Below are 20,855 nucleotides of genomic sequence, written 5' to 3' on the forward strand. Positions count from 1 at the left end.
ATCGCAGCATCATCAGAGCTTCAGCATAACTGCAGTTGTCTTTATGATGAATTGAGTGAAACACAGCGATGAGACTGCTTTCACACACACATCCACAGCACACAGGTTTAAAGCAGACGACTGGACCGTGTAAAGTTCAGGTTTTAGTTTGAAATTCATCAGCAGCTGCTGATGTTAAAATCACTGCAACAGTTTAAAGAAGCTGCAGGTGATCATCAGACTTTTACAGGACTGAAATCAGCCATCCTGAATTCACAGACACAGTAAAGACCCGAGACATAAACCGCGTGAGGTTTCAGAGTGTGAACACTTAGTCCGGTGACAGTATTTTAAAGTAACTAGGACATTAAAGTTTATTTATGTTTGTGAACTTCTGTGTCTGCAGTGTGACGTCATGCAGAAACGTAAAGATGAAACGCATCCAGAACCTGAGGACTGCTGCTGCAACAGTATGAGCACACACACACACACACACACACACACACACACACACACACACACACACACACACACACACACTGTTATATCAAATTATTATATGTAAAATAGTTTAAACCTGCAGTGACAAACCTTTGTCTCCATCTTCTGGCAGTGAGAGTAATTACGTAAATGCTGAGCTTTGGTAAACGTGTTCATGTTTCACCATATTTGGATCACACAGACTCGGATACCTGCTAATTAGTGTTCAGTAACATCCAAATAAAATCCTCAAGTTTCAGTCCCTGAAACTGGACCTCAGAGTTCTTGAATGTCTGTTGGTCCAGTTAACCTCACAGCAGCCATATTATTGGTCAGATGATTGTAATTGTAATAAAAATGATCCAAAAGGCTCCAACAGCACAAACATGGTCCAGAGGTCCAGTTCAGGGACTGCAATTGGCAGACAGCTAGCAGCTACACCCGCCTGTGTCACCATCCACCTGTTAGTCAAAGAGGCCCCGCCCCTAATAATGCCAACTTTAAGGCTCAATACAAACCTTCTCTCACTCTCTTACAGTTGTCATGAAAGGGGGAAATTATGGATATGGATTTGGTCTCAGGCTGTAAACATGTTTATTTGTGCTGTAAAGTTTTAACATAGGGACATGTTAAATCTATGGGGACTGGCTCACTGCTGGAGCCTCTGCTAGAGGAACTGCAGCTTTTGGTTCTGTGCATGATTTAGTTTTCAGTGCCTCAGTTTGATGGATGATGTAGACCCAATTTAAAAGTTCAACAAACTGTGACATACAGAGATGATATCAAAGTTCCTGCACTGCAGCTGTTTCCGTTACATCAAGAGAACAGAAGCCAATCAGTCAGCAACGCCTCTGATGTGTTTCAGGCTGTTACATCTGCTGTCCGTTCCTGGAAATAGACACATCCCAGGGTACCGGCAGGGTCTGGTCTAACTTCAGGAGAGCCTGCCTCTGCATCGTGCAACACAAATTCTTTGAGGGCTTCATCGTCTTCATCATCCTGCTGAGCTGTGCAGCTCTGGTAAACAGACATTGTCAATACATATTTGACAATATACATTATGAATTCATGTCACATTCAAACCCTGAACTCACTCGGACATGAACACGTTTTATCTTCCTGGCTTAACTCCACACTGAAACCACTGAGCTAAACATATGGCACTGATAGCGACCTGCATGAACCCACAGACAGTTGATTTGGTTTTTGAAATCACTTTTGGATCAGTGTCTTGATGCATGCTCAATCATCCAGGTAAGTAAATCCCAAAGGTTGAATCTGTACACCTGGTCGTAACGTTTTCAGGAGAAACTTTCATCATCAGGGGACTTCTTCAGTCTCAGCTGACTGCAGGTCTCCAACCATATAAACAGGACATTTGCACACTGACTGAAACTAGCACCACTGAAGGAACAATGGGCTGGGAGGTCAGTTCCTTCATCGTTAATATGCAAATTCTTTTGACCATTGATCAAAGACGATTGATCAATAACCATGAGTCCCATTCACAGAGAGTTGGGGAATGGCTGCAATCACAGCATTGTAAGATGGTGACAGATGTACCCTTAGGCCCCCTCCTCCATTCAGAGATGGTCTTTCCCTTTTCACGTAAATGGACTCCTTGGCTCCGCCTTCAAACCAGCGTTCCTCCCTGTCCAGGATGTGAACATCCTCATCATTGAAAGAGTGTCCACTGGCCTGTAGGTGTGAATAGACTGCAGAGTCCTGGCCTGACGAGGTGGCTTTTCTGTGTTGTGTCATCTGCTTGTGCAATCTACTGTTTATAAGGTTGGAAACCTGCAGTCAGCTGAGACTGAAGAAGTCACCTGATGATGATGAAACGTTTCTCCCACTGAAAACGTTCAGAGGAACTGAATCAACCTTTTTGGGTTTTGGAGCTGTTGGGGTGGTTTCCTGTTCACGGGTAGAAAAGTTATGTCTTATTATTGCAGAGGTGCTGCTCTAAAAGACACAAAACATCCCCTCACTAAGGCGCCAGAGTTGCAGATGATCACAGTCTACAATATTAGAGAGAGGATCACAACAATCAGATGACAAGAGCAGCCCTTGGTGACAGTGGGAAGGAAGAATCCTTTTTTTAACAGAAAGAGACCTCCATCTGAACCAGAATCAGGGAGGAACAGCCATCTCCTGGATGTGTCGGAGGGTGGTGGGAAAAAACACAGACAGAAAAGAAGAGCTCATGAAGAACAAACAGGACAGCAGGTCGTCTGTTAAACCAGAAGGTCACACTGCTAGAATGACAGTGGTTGTCCTCAGATCGTCTCATATGCTGCTTGTTGTGAGTAAACAGGCGTGTGTTTGTGAACAGGTTTTTGAGGACATCTACCTGGGGCATCGTCCAGTCTTGCAGAGAGTTTTGAAGATTGCAGACCTGGTGTTCACCTTCCTGTTTCTGGTGGAGATGCTACTGAAGTGGATCGCTTTTGGATTCAAGAAATACTTCACAAGCTTCTGGTGCTGGCTCGACTTCCTCATCCTAGATGTAAGAGCACAATCGGCAGCACCGATTATTGGCAGTATTTTACAAAGCCAGTCACGGAGGGACCACAAGCCAGTGTTGTCCTAGTGCTGGTCCCAAGCCTGGGTAAATGGGGAGGGTTGTATCAGTAAGAGCATTCTGACTAAATCTTGGAATGAACGAAAAATGATGTGGGGCATTTAACCATGTGTGGAGCTGGGGATCATAGACCCACCTCAGCATTGGTGATGGCACTGAAGCTAAAGGACGGGCTGTTCATGTCTGAGATGTGGGCGGCTTTGACAGGATGTCAGTATTTGACGTTGTAGTAAAGAAATGGGGTTGTTTCAGTTTGAACAGATAAACTAACAGCACACAGTCAGGATGGGTAAGATGAACCTGCTGCTGCTGCTTCACTGCTCTCCTGTACAATGAGGTCAGTTCAATTTAATCGAGTTCAATTCAATGTTATTTATATAGCACCAAATCACAACAACAGTTGCCTCAAGGTGCTTTACACTATAAGGTCAAGACCCTACAGTAGTGTTAAGGAAACAGAGAAAACCCAACAATAATATGACCCCCTATGAGCAAGCGCTTTGGCAACAGTGGGAAGGAAAAACTCTTTTAACAGGAAGAAACCTCAAGCAGAACAAGGCTCAGGGAGGGGCGGGGCCATCTGAGGCGGGGCCTGATGATTTAAGACCTTATTGGTTTAAGAGTATGTGAGGAGCAGGATTTTGAATTCTGGATTTAACAGGAAGCCAATGAAGGGAAGTCAAAACAGGAGAAATCTGCTCTCTCTTTCTAGTCCCTGTCAGGACTCTTGCTGCAGCATTTTGGATTAACTGAACGCTTTTCAGGGAGTTTTTAGGACTTCCTGATAATAATGAATTACAGTCGTCCAGCCTGGAAGTAATAAATGCATGAACTAGTTTTTCAGCGTCACTCTGAGACAGGATATTTCTAACTTTAGAGATGTTGCGCAAATGGAAGAAAGCAGTTTTACATGTTTGTTTAATATGTGCGTTGAAGGACATGTCCTGGTCAAAAATGACTCCAAGGTTCCTCACAGCGTTACTGGAGGCCAAGGTAATGCCATCCAGAGTATGAATCTGGTTAGATACCATATTTCTAAGATTTTCAGGGCCGAGTACAATAACCTCAGTTTGATCTGAATTAAGAAGCAGAAAGTTAGCGGCCATCCAGGTCTTTATGTCTTTAAGACATTCCTGCAGTTTAACTCATTGGTGTGTGTTATCTGGCTTCATGGACAGATAGAGCTGGGTGTCATCTGCATAGCAGTGTAAATGTATGCTATGTCTTCTAATGATGCTGCCTAAGGGAAGCATGTATAATGTAAACAGAATTGGTCCTAGCACTGAACCCTGTGGAACTCCATAATTAACCTCAGTGTGTGAAGAGGACTCTCCATTTACATGCACAAACTGGAGTCTATTAGATAGATATGATACAAACCACTGCAGCACAGTACCTGTAATACCTACAGCATGTTCTAATCGCTCTAATAGGATATTATGGTCGACAGTATCGAACGCTGCACTGAGGTCTAGCAGGACAAGCACAGAGATGAGTCCACTGTCAGAGGCCATAAGAAGATCATTTGTAACCTTCACTAAAGCTGTTTCTGTGCTGTGAACTCTATGAGTAGTAAGAAAAGTTTATTTATTAAGTTTATTTATTTATTAAGCACTTTTCACAGAGTCGCTGTACACAAAAGGGTCAAATAAATCTGAACATTAAGTGCTAAAATATTCAATAAAAAGATTTGATAAAATAAAATAAACAGGTAGTTTTAAAATAAATAAATAAACCTATAATCATTCCAATAAAACTTCTGAAGCCTGTTTAAACAAAGATTTTAGTCCACAGAGTCCACTAAGTGTAGTTGTGGTGGTAGACTGTTCTACAGCCTTGGTGCCACAGACTGAAAGCCTCTGTGCCCCCTCGTCTTTAGTCATTTACAGGGAACAACCAAAAAATCCAGAGTCTGTGAATGAAGAAAGAAAGCAATGATTTGTCCAAGCTGGAAAACAGGTTATTACAATAGTCTAAAAATAACTTAGAAATGTTACTTAAATGAAATGAACAGCAATATGATGAAGATTTTATATGCAAGTCGAAGCCAGAGAAGAATCCAATATTACAGCCCGTATATGGCTCAACTCCTTGAACGGTCCACCATATACAAGCACAGGTGAGCCCATAAATGGCAGGAAGTAAACATTCATTACTAAATAAGGAAACCAGAATCTTACATGCAAGCGTGCCTGCAGTTAAACGCTATAGCTAATAGCATCCCCCACCATGCTAGATGTAGGGGAGGAAAAATATCTGCACGCAGTTCAAGAAAAGGTTTAGAGTTTTAAACACAACAATGACAACTTTTATCAGAATGACTTCAACAGAGGCAATGGTTTGTTCTAACAGAGACGGTCCTATCAGATAAGTAAGAAGAAAACCTAAGGCAGAGCCACATACACCAGCCTAAACCTCAAGCCTGTCAGGCAGAATGTTATGGTAAATGGTATGAAAGGCTGCACTAACACTGGACAGAATGATAGCAGAACAGTACCCTGCATCAGAAACCATTCAAAGATCATTACAGATTCATTATACAAAAGACAGAGTAAAGACCTGATTTCCTACAGTTGAAACCTGACTGAAACTCTTCCAATAAGCCATTCCTCTGCAGATGATCTGTTAGCTGTTGACAACTACTGTTTCAAGAATCGATAACATGAAGGCTGGGGATTGGCCTATAATTAGCTAAGACAGCTGGGACAAGGGGTTGGTTTTAAGTAATGTTTAACAGCTGCCATCTCGAAGGCCTGTGGCTTGTAGCCGATTATTAGAGACAGGTGGATCACATTGTCACCGGTGTGCTGTCTTCTAGGTGTCTCTGTTCTCCCTGATGGGCAACATGCTTGGATACACCAGCCGGCCTCTGAGAGCTCTGAGGACTCTGAGGGTCCCGTCTCGCTTCAAGGGCATGAGGGTGAGGCAGGCACTCATACAGATACAGACATTGCCGAGCAGGATGTAGGTGTACTCTTCTGCTAGAGAAAGAAGATCAAATATTTATAAAATTCTTTGCTTGTTAAATGATTTGTAGGGTTCGTGTGACTTTCTCTTTTGCTCTACTCATCATTGTGTTCCCTTTTTAGGAGATTTGACTCCTTAGGGTGTGTCTGTTATTTCCCATAGACACTGAAGGTTTGTCCTATCCATCATCATTCTCCTTATTTGCAGGGCATCTATCCCTAACAGTTTCTTCAATCTCACCCAACTCGGGGAGCGTTCATCAAACAATCTTTGTCTTCTTATTTCTCGGTTGTCCATCCTACAGACGTGGCCCAGGTATTTTAATCGCTGGTGTAAGCAGAAGGACTTTATCACTTTTGTCTCAGTAATGCGTGCAGGTCTGCATTTGTGAGTTTTAATCGCCAACCCGTTATTCAGCCTCCCAAATCTGTATGACCACACAAAAAGAACACACTGTCCTTTGACGTTCAGAGGAAAGTTTTTCCATACTTGAGGAGGTTACTCCACAGACTGGCGGCTGTGCTCCGTTTGCTCAGCCAGGCACAAGACTGGGTTCCCCAGGGTGTAGCTGTCCTAATGACAGAGGTGTGAGAGGCGACTGGTCTTACCAGGACTTATCAATGCCTTGTAGCTCTAGTATAAAACCAGTTGCATGTCACACAATTTACACCCCAAGTTGAATGATTGTTTACGTTGTATATCATTTGCTTAGTTTTTGTTTACAGGTTTTCAGGTCTTTCAGTAGCTAATAGTGAACTTTCCTGGCAGAACTAAAGTCCTGTTGGATGGAGAGCCAACGTGGAGGCAGCTTATTAACTGGATGTGAGCTGATTCACAGCAGAGACCTTTTTGTCTCTCTGTCTGTGTGCAGGTGGTGCTGAAGGTGCTTGCCGTGACGCTGCCCTCCATGTTCAGCATGCTGCTGGTGATTTTGGTCATCTGGCTTGTCTTCAGCGTGATAGGAGTGAATCTGTTTGCAGGAAAGTTTTCTTACTGTTACAATGAGACTTCAGAGGAGCTTTTCTACTTTTACGTGGTGAACAACAAGACTGAATGCTTTTCACTGATGGATCAGAATTTCTCTGAGGTCAACTGGAAGACGTGGACGTTTAATTTTGACAATGTGGGGATGGGTTTCCTGTCGCTGCTGATCATGGTCAGTGTGAACACTCTAACTTGTTAGTTAGAATGCATAAAACCATCAACTGTGTGGAAAAAACATAACCAAGCTAACTAAAATCAGTATCATTTAGTAATACAGCTTGAATTCATTGTTTTTCTAATGAAACTCTGTGTTGATTGTGGGTCAGGGGACATCTTCAGGCTGGATGGACATCATGTATGCAGCTGTGGACTCCAGACAAGTCAGTATACACGCTGGATCAGTACTGTTACTGTTGCTGTTATTACTGGTATATTACTACTGTGTGTGTGTGTTAAAACCACTGTGTGTGTGTGTGTCTGTGTGTGTGTGTGTGTGTGTGTCTGTGTGTGTGTGTGTAGGTGGAAGACCAGCCGCACTACGAGATCAATGTGTACATGTACCTGTACTTCATCTGTTTCATTATCATCGGCTGCTTCTTTACGTTGAACCTCTTCATTAGAGTCATCATTGATACGATCCACCAGCAGAGACACAAGATAGGTCACACACACGCACACGCACACACACACACACACGCACACACACACACGCACACACACACACACACACAGCCACACACACACACACACACGCACACACACACACACACACACACACATACACGCACACACACACACACACACACACACAGTTGGGTATCAGTCTGTAGAAGCTCCAGTGTTGGCTGAATTCATTCTTCCTGTTTCTGTCAGTTAACTTTGCTCTTGTCTCTCATCTCTACTTCGGAGGGAAACATGTTTTTGTGACGGACCAGCAGCAGAAATATTTGAGGACCATAAAGAAACGATTCTCTGAAAAACGCAACAAAACCGTTCCACGACCTCAGGTCAGTTCAGACATAGTTCTTCAGTCTTTGTCAACTGCTGGCTGATTTTCATTTTCAGCCCAGTCCTTGTACCCGACCACTTTCAGAAGATTACCCAACTCTGACCCATTCAGGCATAAAAGAGGCTCCTAACTCAAGGGATGAACTAATGTTGTGTCCACACATGATGCACAACTCAGGAAACAGCCAGTTTCAAGTTGTATCTTTGAGCTCTTTTGCTGAATTTGTGAAAAATGCCAAAGAAATGGGAATCTAAGGAGCTTGGAAAGAGAACCGTTAGTTGTTTGAAGACGTTTCACCTCTCATCCGAGAAGCTTCTTCAGTTCTAAGGTCAAATGGTGGAGAGTCCCAGATTTAAACCCAGTGGGAGTTTCCCCCCAAAGAGGGACAAAGAACCCCCTGATGATCCTCTACCTAATCACATGAGCCAAGGTGTGAAAATGGGTGTGGGTCACAATCATCCAGGGTTTCGGGTGAGCTCATTGTGAAACCCGGCCCCACCCTGTCATATGATTTCCTGAGGTCAGATGGCCCAGGATGTGAGTGGATGTTAAGGCGTCTGGGGAGGGATCTCAAAACTGGATTATAGATGGCAGACAGTTGGTGTCGTAAACCCCCGCCTCTGTTCAAAGATGGTCGCTCACAGTGGACATAGATGGCTTCTTTCACTCCTGTTTCAAACCATCTGTCCTCTCTGTCCAAAATGTGAACATTGGCATCCTCGAAAGAGTAACCTTTGACCTTTAGATGCAGATGGACTGCTGAGTCTTGTCCTGTGGAGGTGGCTCTTCTATGTTGTGCCATGCGCTTGTGAAGTGGCTGTTTGGTCTCTCCGATGTAGAGGTCTGGGCATTCCTCGCTGCACTGTACAGCATACACCACATTGTTAAGTCTGTGTTTTGGAGTTTTGTCTTTCGGGTGAACCAGTTTTTGTCTGAGCGTGTTGCTGGGTCTGAAATGCACCGGGATGTCGTGCTTGGAGAAAACCCTCCTGAGTTTCTCTGATACACCGGCTACATAGGGGGTGACAATGTTGTTGCGTCTGTCCTTCTTATCCTCCCTCGCTGGTGTCTGGTCTTCTTTTCTGTGCATCTTTGCTGACTTTATGAACGCCCAGTTAGGATAACCGCATGTTTTGAGTGCTTCCTTTACATGTGTGTGTTCCTTCTTTTTCCTTCAGGCTTAGAGGGAACATGTTCTGCCCGGTGGTGTAGGGTCCTGATTACTCCAAGTTTGTGTTCCAGAGGGTGATGGGAGTCAAAGAGGAGGTACTGGTCTGTGTGTGTGGGCTTCCGGTAAACTTCGATGTTGAGTTTGCCGTTCTCTTCAATGTGCACAGTGCAGTCCAGGAAAGGCAAACAGTCGTCCTTTGTGTCTTCCCTGGTGAACTTGATGTTTTTATCCACAGCGTTAATGTGCGCAGTGAAGGATTCCACTTCTTGTGTCTTGATTTTGACCCAGGTGTCATCTACATATCTGTACCAGTGGCTGGGTACTCTTCCTTTGAAAGAGCCAAGAGCCTTCCTTTCCACTTCCTCCATGTAAAGGTTGGCTACAATAGGTGACACGGGGGAGCCCATGGCACAGCCATGTTTTTGTCTGTAGAAGCCTTCGTTGTATTTGAAGTATGTTGTGGTGAGGCAGAGGTCTAACAGTGTGCAGATCTGATCGGGTGTGAAGTTGGTCCTGTCTTCCAAGGAGCTGTCTTCTTGTAGTCGTTTTCTGACCGTCTCCACGGCCTCCGTGGTGGGTATGAAGAGAGAGACTACATCAAAGGGCACCATGGTTTCATCTGGATCCAGGGTAAGTTTCTGGACCTTGTCGGTGAAGTCGGTGGAGTTCTTGATGTGGTGTGGGGTGTTCCCCACAAGAGGAGCAAGGATGGTAGCAAGGTGTTTTGCAATGTTGTAAGTGGCTGAGTTTATACTACTGACAATAGGTCTGAGTGGGACAGCTTTGTGGATTTTAGGAAGTCCGTAAATGCACGGTCACCTCCCTCCAGGACGTCTACAGGAAGCGGTGCCTGAGGAAAGCGGGGAGGATCATCAAGGACTCCAGTCACCCCAGCCATAAACTGTTCAGACTACTTCCATCAGGAAGGAGGTTCTGCAGCATCCGGTCCCGAACCAGCAGACTGAGAGACAGCTTTTTCCACCAGGCCATCAGACTGCTGAACACTTCATAGACACCTCAGCTTCACTACTGGAACTTCAACATTTTGCACTCCACACTGTATATAAATGCCACTTGTTTTGCACATGTCCAACTACCAACCTCTGTATATTTTATATATTTTATTTATTCTATTTAATTTTTAAAATATGTATAGACACACACACACACACACGTAGATATTTATATTTAGTATACACATTCAGTAATGCGCATACACTCTTATATTGTACATATATTTATTCATATAATTCTCAGATTTAGCCATTCTTATATTTTGCTTGTTCTTATGTTATTGTATTTTTACACACCTCTGTTGCTTGTGAAGGTTGCACACAAGAATTTCACTCGCATGTACCGTACCAGAGTACCTGCACATGTGATGTGACAATAAAAGTGATTTGATTTGAAAGTTAATCTCGCTTCCATTGGCCCAAAGATTTTTCTCAGACCTGTGCACGCTCCTTTAGATGTTTTCTGGTAAAATCTATTCTAGCACTTCTTGAGTGTAACCAGTAGTTTGCATCTTGTTGTAAACTCTCTGTATTGATCGTAGACTTTCAAAGAGTTTCACCAACCTCCTCAAGAATCCCCTTGACTCAATTAGATGCTCTGATCCTAAATACAACACCTTGAATCAGTTTCAGGTTTTGTAACTGCTTAAACTTTCATTGAATAATGAGGGAATGGGCTTTACTGTTTGTCACCTTTGAGCCTCTGAAAACGGGGGACTGCATGAAACAACAGTTGATGGAATATTTTTACAAACCTTTAAAACTCACGGTGTGCAGACACTAAAATACGCATCAGAGTCCAGATACTTATGGATATATGTTCATATGTAGCACGTGAAGGCACGTATGGAGACGTTGCAGTAATAAAGGTAATGAATGTTAGAGCTGTCAGATTAATGACTGTAAGGACGAGTCTCATTTTGTGCAGTAGAGAGAGTCATCAGTTGTCAATCAGACTCTTACACCAGCCTTCATATATTAGCCTGTTGCCTCCTACTGTGGAGGTGAAGAAACAAATTCTGTTTCAGCAGTGATTAAGATAACATTGAATCACAAAGTTTCTCCTGTAAGAGGGTTTTTACTGAAAACTATTTGCAGTGTCAGCAAACCGACTGACTGCCGGAGTGTTTAAAGCTTACGTCTTTGTCTCCAGAATTGCTGCCTGGCTTGGCTGTTTGACCTGGTCACCGCTCTGTACTTTGAGATCTTCATGGTGGTGGTTATCTTCTTCAACATGGTGGTTCTAATGGTGGAGACTGATGATCAGAGTATGGAGAAGTCACTTGTCCTGCACTGGATCCATCTCATCCTTGTGGCCATCTTCCTTGTTGAGTTTATCCTGAAGATCATTGCACTCAGACAGCATTACTTCAGAAATGTCTTGCACATTGTGGACTTTGTGGTTCTCACTTTGTCCATTATAGGTGAGTCCTACACACAGAAACAATCTTCTTTTCTTATTTGATCTCCGTTTGGTTAGTTACTGCAAATGTCTGCGGGCTGTAACAGGAAGTACAATGTTCCCTGTTTTTACTCTAAAGTCAGTCCGTGTCATCGTTTCTGCAGTTTAAAATGTCTTTGCCCTCTTCCTGATTTCCTGATGTTTGTCACACTTACATGTTTCAGATCAAACAATGAAAATATTTGTCAAGGATAACAGACGAACAATTGACGGGAAAAGTGTGGACTTTATACCAGCTTTTAAATTGTGTTGATCGGCCACGTAAAACCAGAGTTATGATAAAATATCTGCAATGTTTGGTTTTCTTCCTGAATACTGTCGTTGTTTATATTTACTGCAGGAAGAAACGGTGAAAACGGTGTTTTATAAGGAAAACGCTCGAAAGCCTGTGAGCAAAAACAACACCAAACCTCTCCCCTCTCCCTTTCCTATTGGTCGAAAAATGTACCTCAGCAATGTTCCCTCTAAGCTGCACGCATGGGCAATTGCGCACTGCTGGCACAGTCTCTGCGCACAAAAAAAAAAATCTAACCTGAATTGAAATTAAAATTAAAACTTTAACAATCCTGTTCTGCAGTGTTAGTCAGTGACTGGCTGCTCCCGTATGGGATTAGAACGATGCCGCCTTATCCCATAGTCCAGCCAATAATGCGATTCACATTCGTATATATGCAGCTAATCAACGTGGTTGACAGGCTCTGACAGCGTTCTTATGTGCCGGTGTTTTATCGAGCAAAGCGGCTGATGTGGAGTGAAGCCACGTTAATGACAACGTGCACAACCATTGGAGATGTGAGCAGGACAGATGGAACAACTGACGGGAAAAGTGTGGACGTTATACCAGTTTTTAAATTGTGTTGATCAGCCACGTAAAACCAGAGTTATGATAAAAATATCTGCAATGTTTGGTTTTCTTCCTGAATACTGTCGTTGTTTATATTTACTGCAGGAAGAAACGGTAAAAATGGTGTTTTATGAGGAAAACGCTCGAAAGCCTGTGAGCAAAAACAACACCAAACCCCTCTCCCTTTCCTATTGGTCGAAAAATGTACCATGTTGACCAATCAAAAAATGATATGGCAACATGGCAACAGTTGTTTAGGAAGGGGGAAGTTTAGGAGTGACGGCAAGAGAGAGAGAGAGAGAGAGAGAGAGAGAGAGAGAGCGAGAAGACAGCAGAAAAAGAGCGAGAGAGCGAGTTTTGAGATGTGAGAGATTTGTGACGTTTAGCGTGTTTGGAGTGTGTAGTTAGTGTGTTGTCGTGTGTTGCGACGTTTAGCACATATCTTGTGTAGTTAGTGTGTAGTGTAGTCAATAGTTCTGTTGTGTGTCAGAACAATGAGGCGACTGCTGAGTGTTACAGGTGTTACAGCAGTGTTACATCTGCTGCTGTCAGGCCTGCAGGTATCAGGCTGTTGTTCTCCTTCATCTCATAGTGGACAGAAATTATTTTTTGGAGTGACACAAATAATTTGTGTGGCATCAGATTTGATGCAGAACAGCTGATTGTTCTGTAAATAGTTTGAAATGTTTGTTTAAAAAACGCCTTGGCTGCATTTTTAGGTAAACAGCTGCAAAACACTTTGTTGTTTGCATAACTCAGTTACTCTTTTGAAGAAGTAACTATATAATTAATTGCCCAACATTGGTCATTATTTACTGTATTTTGCAGACAGAGTTACAGACTCTCTCCCACAGAGTCATAATACAAGTCAGAGCTTTATAAAAAAAAAAACAAAGTTGTGTTTTCAAAACTGGAGTTCAAGTTATTTTTACTTCCAATAGTGTTAACATGCTACAAAACCAATTTTTCTAAAACATTGTAAGTGGGCTAAAGCAGTTAATTAAAAGTCGTCTAAGATAAATGTAAATGCTGTAATTTGATTACTTTAATAAACCATGTAAGTTGGATGGATTCGATGCTGGCGTGACCACAGTGCACACGTCTGCTGGTGCTCACAGTAGTCCAAGGGACGCTCAGGGAGTTTGTGTGTTCGCTCAGACACATGAAACATTAGAGGGAACATTGATCCTTGGTAGTTAAATCTAGTTTTTACCAACTGCGTCAAATATCCTTAATCCGTATATCCCCAGGAGAGCCCTAAGATCATCAGGACAGTTACTCTTGGTGCAGCCTAGATCCCAGCTAAAGACCAGAGGTGACCGTGCTTTTGCCCTGGCAGGTCCTAGCTTCTGGAACAATCTTCCTGCTGCCGTTCACGCCTCTGATTCCATCCATTCATTTCAATCACAGTTAAAAACTTAGCTGTGTGGCCGAGCGTTTTCGGTTAGTTAGTGCACATTCCCTATATTTCATCCAGCTGTTATTTATCTTCTATTGATGTACCACTGTATGTATACCCCCACTTTATATTTATGAATACGCAGTGATTTTATTTTCTAAAATACGCTCTGATGTTTTATTTCTTATTTTATCTGTATTTTTGTTTAACCAGCTTTTCTCAATTGTTAGCTTATTTGTACTCTGTTATGGTCTCATATCTGTTATGTTTGAACCTTTTTATGAAGCACTTTGGTGTACCTTCGGTCTTAAATGTGCTATACAAATAGTTGTTGTTGCTGTTGTTGCAGGTCTCTTCTTAGCTGACATCTTGGAAAAATATTTCTGCAGTCCCTCTCTCTTTTCTGTTATGCGATTGGGTCGTTTGTTCACCTTATGTGGAGCATTCCCTCACATTCGGTTTGCCAGAAGGATCTGGATGCTGATTATGGGCTTTGTGATGTCACTTCCTGCCCTTTTCAACATCGGCCTGCTCTTCTTCCTAATTGTGTACACATTCTCTATCATTGGGATGTTTAACTTTGCCTACGTGAAGCATGAGATGATGATCGATGACATGTTTAACTTCAAGACATTTGGAAACAGCATCATCAGCATGACTATGATCACCACGTCCTCGGGGTGGGACGGCCTGTTGAGTCCCATCATGAACACGCCTCCAGACTGCGACCAGCGATTACCTGAGCCTGGTAACTGCGCCAACCCGACGGTGGGGATTGTTTTCTTCAGCTCCTACATCCTCCTCTTCTGCCTGCTGGTGATCCACCTGTTCATCGTTGTCATCCTGGAGCTCTTCAACACAGCGAGCCCTGAGGACGCTGAGATGCTGAGTGATGATCACCTCCAGATGTTTTATGAAACCTGGAGGAGATTTGACCCCAGTGGCTCGCAGGTCATACAGTACAGGTGAGACTGAGCTCGGTGAAGGTTTCTAACCTTAACACTAATCAAAAATGGTTCTGCACTATAATGGACTCCACTGTAATAGTCTAATAGTCTCTAATGGATTTTAATATTCTCTAATGTGTTCCTCAGTGAGCTGGCAGACTTCTGTGATGGTCTCCAGGATCCTTTGAGGATTCCCAAACCAAACACCATAAAACTGACTCACTTGAATCTGCCTCTGTTTCCTGGAGACCAGATCAGCTGTTTGGATGTTCTGCGCACAATTACTACACAGGTAAGGTCACCTGGGACGGGCTGCCAACACTTTGACATGTTTCTTAAACTCTGTTTCCTTAAACTAAAACCACTCTAAAGTCTTCTCCTTAAATGTTTACTGAAGAATTTTAGGTTTCCTCTTTATTTTCATCTTGTTAATCAACCAAAGACCCAGATATTCATTTGAAAGCCTGATGCTTCGCCTTGTCCACCCCAGCTGTAAACTCAGAAACCAGTCTTACTTGTTATCATATATCGTCCACCTGGGCCTTACACAGAGTTTCTGTCTGATTTCTCAGACTTTTATCTGATTTAGTTCTCAGCTCAGATAAAATAATTATTGTGGGTGATATTGTGGGTCCAAATTCCAAAGATGGCGCCAGTGTTCACGGCCAGCCGTCTGTCCCTCCCAGTGTTATTGTTTGCCTTTGTTTTACTCGCTTCAAAAGATGCTAACTCTCTGTGTGTTGATGATCGCCAAACGCTTTTAGATTTAAGATTACCTTGTTTGAGACGTGAATCCTGCTGGAACTACGGAAATCAGTAATTTCTCCCTCCACCGTTTCTGCCCGGCGCTTCTGTCCCAGCCAGCCTTTGCTTTGCCTCGAAGCTACCCCAATCAACCAGGCGCCGCCGGCGCCGGGGAAGACGAAGCGGTCGAATGGTGAGACTGAAGGCTGCCTTCTTACGTCCCGGGAATGATCAATACTTTGAGGCGGCCAGATCTGACTACGTCAAACACTGGACCTCCCCGACCATGATCTACCCCTGTTTGGTTCCTGTCGCTGGGATTACTACAATAAACCCACGCCTGCGACCTCCGCGACATCGTCCGAGAGGAGTAAATTTCCAGAACCTGCAGACGCTTCAACGGGCTCCTATTTCCATTACTAAGCCTTCGACTTCACTAAGGAGTAGCCTTGCTAATGTCTGCTCGTTAGCTAATAAAACCTTTATTTTAAAGGACTTTTTTACTCACCGCGATTTGGATCTGATGCTCCTAACGGAAACTTGGCTGAGGTGAGCTCAATTGTTTTACCGAACTCCTACCTTCTGACTGTGATTATTTAAATCTGCCAAGGATGGGCAAACGCGGGGGCAGAGTTGTCCTCAGGAAGAGACTAACATATAAACAACTTTCAACAGACTTCTACTCAAGCTTCGAAATTCTACTTTTTGAAATGGGGAACCCACGCCCAACATTTGTTGGAGTAACATACAGACCTCCAAAATATAACAAAGATTTTATTCAAGATTTTTCTACTTTTTTAGCAGGAATCACCCCGAGTTGTGATCAAATTTTAATAGTAGGTGATTTTAATATCCATGTATGCTGCCCCCACAACCAGCTGGCTAAAGACTTTTTAAATTTGATTGACTCTTTTAGCCTCATCCAGCATGTATTGGATCCCACCATGTACAGGGCCACACGTTGGACCTCGTGTTGTCTTTTGGATTACCAATTTTTAATTTGGAAATAAGTGATGCAATCTTTTCCGACCACTGTCCATTAGTGTTTAATATACTTTTATCTCATTGCCATCTTAAACCTACATCCTCAACACGACGTTATCGTGTTTTTAAACCAACGGCCACAGAACAGTTTTCCACTGCCTTTGAAGGACTGTCGAATTCTTCTCTTGGTGATGGCATTGAGCAGATGGATTTGAATTTTAATAATAAATGTAAGACTATTCTTGATGAGATCGCCCCATTTAAATCAGTGCGATCAACAGCGTACTCAGACCCGTGGATAAACGACTCAACTCGATCAGCTAGGCGACAGTGCAGGAAGGCTGAACGAAAATGGAAAAAAGACAAGTTACAAGTGTCTTTCCTGCTGCTGAGAGAGAGCCTATCTAGATATCAAGTCATCGTAAAAGCCGAAAAATCTAAGTTTCTTGCAACATTATTGAGACCAACTCTAATAACCCCGAACTCTTTTCTCAGTTATTGATTCGGTCTCGAATACCCCCCCCGCTTTCCATATAGATAGCTCCATTGAAACTTGCGATGGATTCTTGCAGTTTTTTATTAATAAGATAGAAAGGCTTCGATCTACATCTACCCCATCTCTGTATAATGTCTCATCAACATATACCCCCTCAACTGCTTTTGACCAGTTTGAGGCTGTATGTCTTAACCAGGTAGAAGAGCTTTGCAATAGCATAAAGACATCATCCTGCCCCTCAGATGGAGTCCCAACCCATTTTCTAAAAAAAGATAATTAAGGTAGTCGGTCCTGACATTTTAACTATTTTTAATAGCAGTCTCAGCTCTGGAGCAGTAGAGCTGGATACAAGCACGCTGTAGTGCAGCCAGTGCTTAAAAAACTGAACCTTGATTCTTCTGTTCTTGCTAATTTTAGACCTGTTTCCAAGCTACCGTTTCTGTCAAAAATTCTAGAAAGGATTGTATTTGAGCAGCTACAAACCTTTCTAAACAGTCATAATATTTTTGAGAAGTTCCAGTCGGGCTTCAAAACCCACCACAGCACAGAAACTGCCCTCCTAAAGATACTTAATGATATTTTATTAATCACTGACTCAGGAGACCCAGCTGTGCTCCTGCTCCCAGACTTAACTGCAGCCTTTGATCCTGTTGACCACAGCATTCTGATCTCCCGTTTGGAGCAATGTGGTATCAAAGGTATCCCCTTGGAACGGTTTAGGTCGTACCTCTCCGAGAGGACTTTTTCCGTGAGCCTTGATGATTTTATTTCTTCCCCAGCTCCTTTTACTTGTGGTGTCCCGCAGGGATCCGTATTAGGCCCAATTCTTTTTTCAATCTACATGTTGCCCCTAGGCCTAATCTTTAGGAAGCATAACATCTGCTTTCACTCATATGCCGATGACACCCAGATTTATCTTCGGTTTAATAGAAACACCTCTACGCCCATGGAATCGTTAGTCAAATGTCTCGACGAAGTTAAAGCTCAGGCGGTAGAGCAGGTCATCTACTGATTGGAAGGTTGGTGGTTCGATTCCTGGCTTCCCCTAGTCTGCATGCCAAATATCCTTGGGCAAGATACTAACCCCAAATTGCTCTCCGATGCATCCATCGGAGTATGAGTGTGTGTGAATGTTACTTAGAAAGCACCTAGAAAAATGTGCTTGTGCGAATGGGTGAATGCACAAGTTGTGTAAAGCGCTTTGAGTGCTCAGAAGAGTAGAAAAGCGCTATATAAGAACCAGTCCATTTACCATTTACCAAAACCTGGATGGCCTCAAATTTTCTTACCTTCAACGAGGATAAAACTGAGGTAATTATTTTTGGACCAAGCGGTAATTTCAATGCCCCAGATTTGGACTTATGCAACCTAACATGTGCTGTTAAAACACATGTAAAAAACCTGAGGGTTTTCTTGGATAGCAAACTTACATTTGAGAAACAAATTAATTCAGTTGTCCAGCGGTCCTTTTTTAAATTAAGGCTCCTATCCAAAGTGAGATCTTTTCTATCCTTTAGAAACTTGGAACGAGCCATTCATGCGTTTGTTTTATCTCAACTGGATTACTGCAATTCACTATATGTGGGTGTCAGTCAGTCCAGCTCGGCCCGGCTCCAACTGGTACAGAATGCTGCAGCTCGCCTTTTCACTCGTGTGAAGAAACACCAACATATTACTCCGGTGCTTGCTTCCCTTCATTGGCTTCCAGTGCGTTTTAGAATTAAATTCAAAATCTTACTTTTAACTTATAAAGTGCTAAATGGCCAGGCACTGGACTATTTGTCTGACCTTGTGCAGCTGTATACGCCCTCTAGAGCAGCGGTCCCCAACCTTTTTTGCGCCATGGACCGGTTTAAGCCTCAACTCCCGCGGCCCGGTACCAAAACAACTCACGGACCGGTACCGGTCCGAGGCCCGGGGGTTGGGGACCGCTGCTCTAGAGCGCTTCGATCAAGTGATCACCTACTCCTTACTGTACATAAGTCTAGGATGGTTCATAGAGGAGATTGGGCATTTGTGGTTGTGGCACCAAAAATGTGGAACGATCTACCTCTCCACATTAGAAAGGCCCCGACTGTTACTCTTTTTAAATCGCATCTTAAAACATATTTTTTTACTCTGGCTTTCGAAACTGTAGGAGAGTTACCAATTCTTTTATCCTAATCTGTTTTTAATTTCTATCTGTTGTTGTTATTAATGCCACTGTTTAATTGTTATGTTGTACAGCACTTTGGTCAACACCCTGTTGTTATTAAATGTGCTTTATAAATGAATAAATGAAAATGAAATAAATAAATGATTTTAACATCCATGTAGATGCTAAAAATGACAGCCTCAACATGGCATTTAATCTGTTATTAGACTCAATTGGCTTCTCACAAAATGAAAAAGAACCCACCCACCACTTTAATCACACTCTAGATCTTGTTTTAACGTATGGCATAGAAACTGAACATTTAACAGTGTTTCCTGAAAACCCTCTGCTGTCTGATCCAAACTCTGCTTCAGGTCCCAAAGTCAAATGAACACTGCGGCATCACTCAGAGTTACAAACTGTCTAAATCAGGAGTCGGCAACCTTTCTGATGATGAGTGCATCTAAAATTTCCTCAGAAGTCAGTGTGCCATATGACTGCATTAGCAATACATTTAATAACGCTCTATATTAACAGTACTTTACAGAATTATATTTGTTTGCAGATGTTGGCAGTTGGCAAATAGTTATCAGCTATTTTGAAACAAAGAAAAGACACTTTTTATCCATAACAGCAAATGAACTGTACAGCAGAAAATGCAAATGCTGTTTATGGTCTCCTCACAACAATGAAAACAAACGCTGTTGTGACAGTGCTGTACACTCTCTTGTTGATATGATTTTTATACATTTTACATCAGATAAAAACTTTGGTTGTAAGATTCAGATAATTATTTATTAAAAGTGAGACATTTTAAATGAGAATAAGAAAGAAAAGTATTTCTCTGTGCCCCCCTCTCCCTGTTAATGCCCTACCTGGGCCCCTGGCAACACTTTGCTAGACCCGCCCCTGCACAGTTACCAGCTGTCAGCTACTTAGAAAAGGATCCTGGTGTTATTTGTCTCTCAGAAACAGCTCAAAACTTCAACTCATTCATGTCACCTAAAGGTAAACCTGTTTCTCCATCACCTGTTCAGCTCTGATGATTCAGTAAGGACGTCTCCTGGTTTCATCTTCATGTTTCCCTCTCACCACATATCCAAACTGACATCATGACCAGCAGCTTCACAGCTGTGGCTCCAGCAAACATCAGCTGATACTAGAAATTAATATTAAATAAATTCTAACAACAGCTGATCGAGCTTAAACGTGCTGCTGTTGTTTAGCGCGACATCCGCTGGTTTCCTCTTTCTGGTGCCGATCAGCTGATCATTGATCAGTTTCATGATTGAAGTAGAAACAGGAGAGGGAGGGGAGAGAATGAGAGAAGACGCAGCTGTGCAGCAAAGACACAGAATAAATCCAGCTTTGTGTCTTTTTTCATTCTAGCTGAAGTCCGGGACAAACTGTTCCTTTTCACCTCAACACGAAACGCGTAATATTTTCTCTGAATGCGGGGCGATTATGTTTGTACGGGACGGTTGGCAACTCTACTAACTAACCTTATCAACAAAATAAAGTTCACCATCAGTAACATCATAGCACCACCCAGCTGTATAGAAACCCCGTCATGCTAGCTAGTACACAGTACGAGTTATTGTAACTGACTGTAAAAAGTCAGCACAACGAAAATAAACTCCACCTAAACTTGGTTTATATCT

The 20,855-nt window shown here is 42.8% G+C and overlaps 1 protein-coding gene across 2 annotated transcripts in view; it reads left to right on the forward strand.

Annotated features, from left to right (window-relative positions):
- The window catches only part of LOC146384672 (sodium channel protein type 4 subunit alpha B-like), a 44,866-nt gene that overhangs the window by 20,102 nt on the left and 3,909 nt on the right, over positions 1–20,855 (forward strand). For both annotated transcript variants that reach the window (XM_084936724.1, XM_084936723.1), the window contains 11 exons: positions 386–449; positions 1,325–1,479; positions 2,792–2,965; positions 5,859–5,960; positions 6,879–7,163; positions 7,318–7,371; positions 7,511–7,648; positions 7,894–7,998; positions 11,338–11,608; positions 14,239–14,854; positions 14,984–15,128. In XM_084936724.1, the coding sequence (XP_084792850.1) occupies positions 386–449; positions 1,325–1,479; positions 2,792–2,965; positions 5,859–5,960; positions 6,879–7,163; positions 7,318–7,371; positions 7,511–7,648; positions 7,894–7,998; positions 11,338–11,608; positions 14,239–14,854; positions 14,984–15,128 (2,109 nt within the window). The remainder of the gene's footprint in view (positions 1–385; positions 450–1,324; positions 1,480–2,791; positions 2,966–5,858; positions 5,961–6,878; positions 7,164–7,317; positions 7,372–7,510; positions 7,649–7,893; positions 7,999–11,337; positions 11,609–14,238; positions 14,855–14,983; positions 15,129–20,855) is intronic.

This window comes from Perissodus microlepis, chromosome 7, assembly GCF_051167445.1.
Source record: "Perissodus microlepis isolate ML-2025 ecotype Zambia chromosome 7, ASM5116744v1, whole genome shotgun sequence".
NCBI classification, from domain to species: Eukaryota; Metazoa; Chordata; class Actinopteri; order Cichliformes; family Cichlidae; genus Perissodus; species Perissodus microlepis.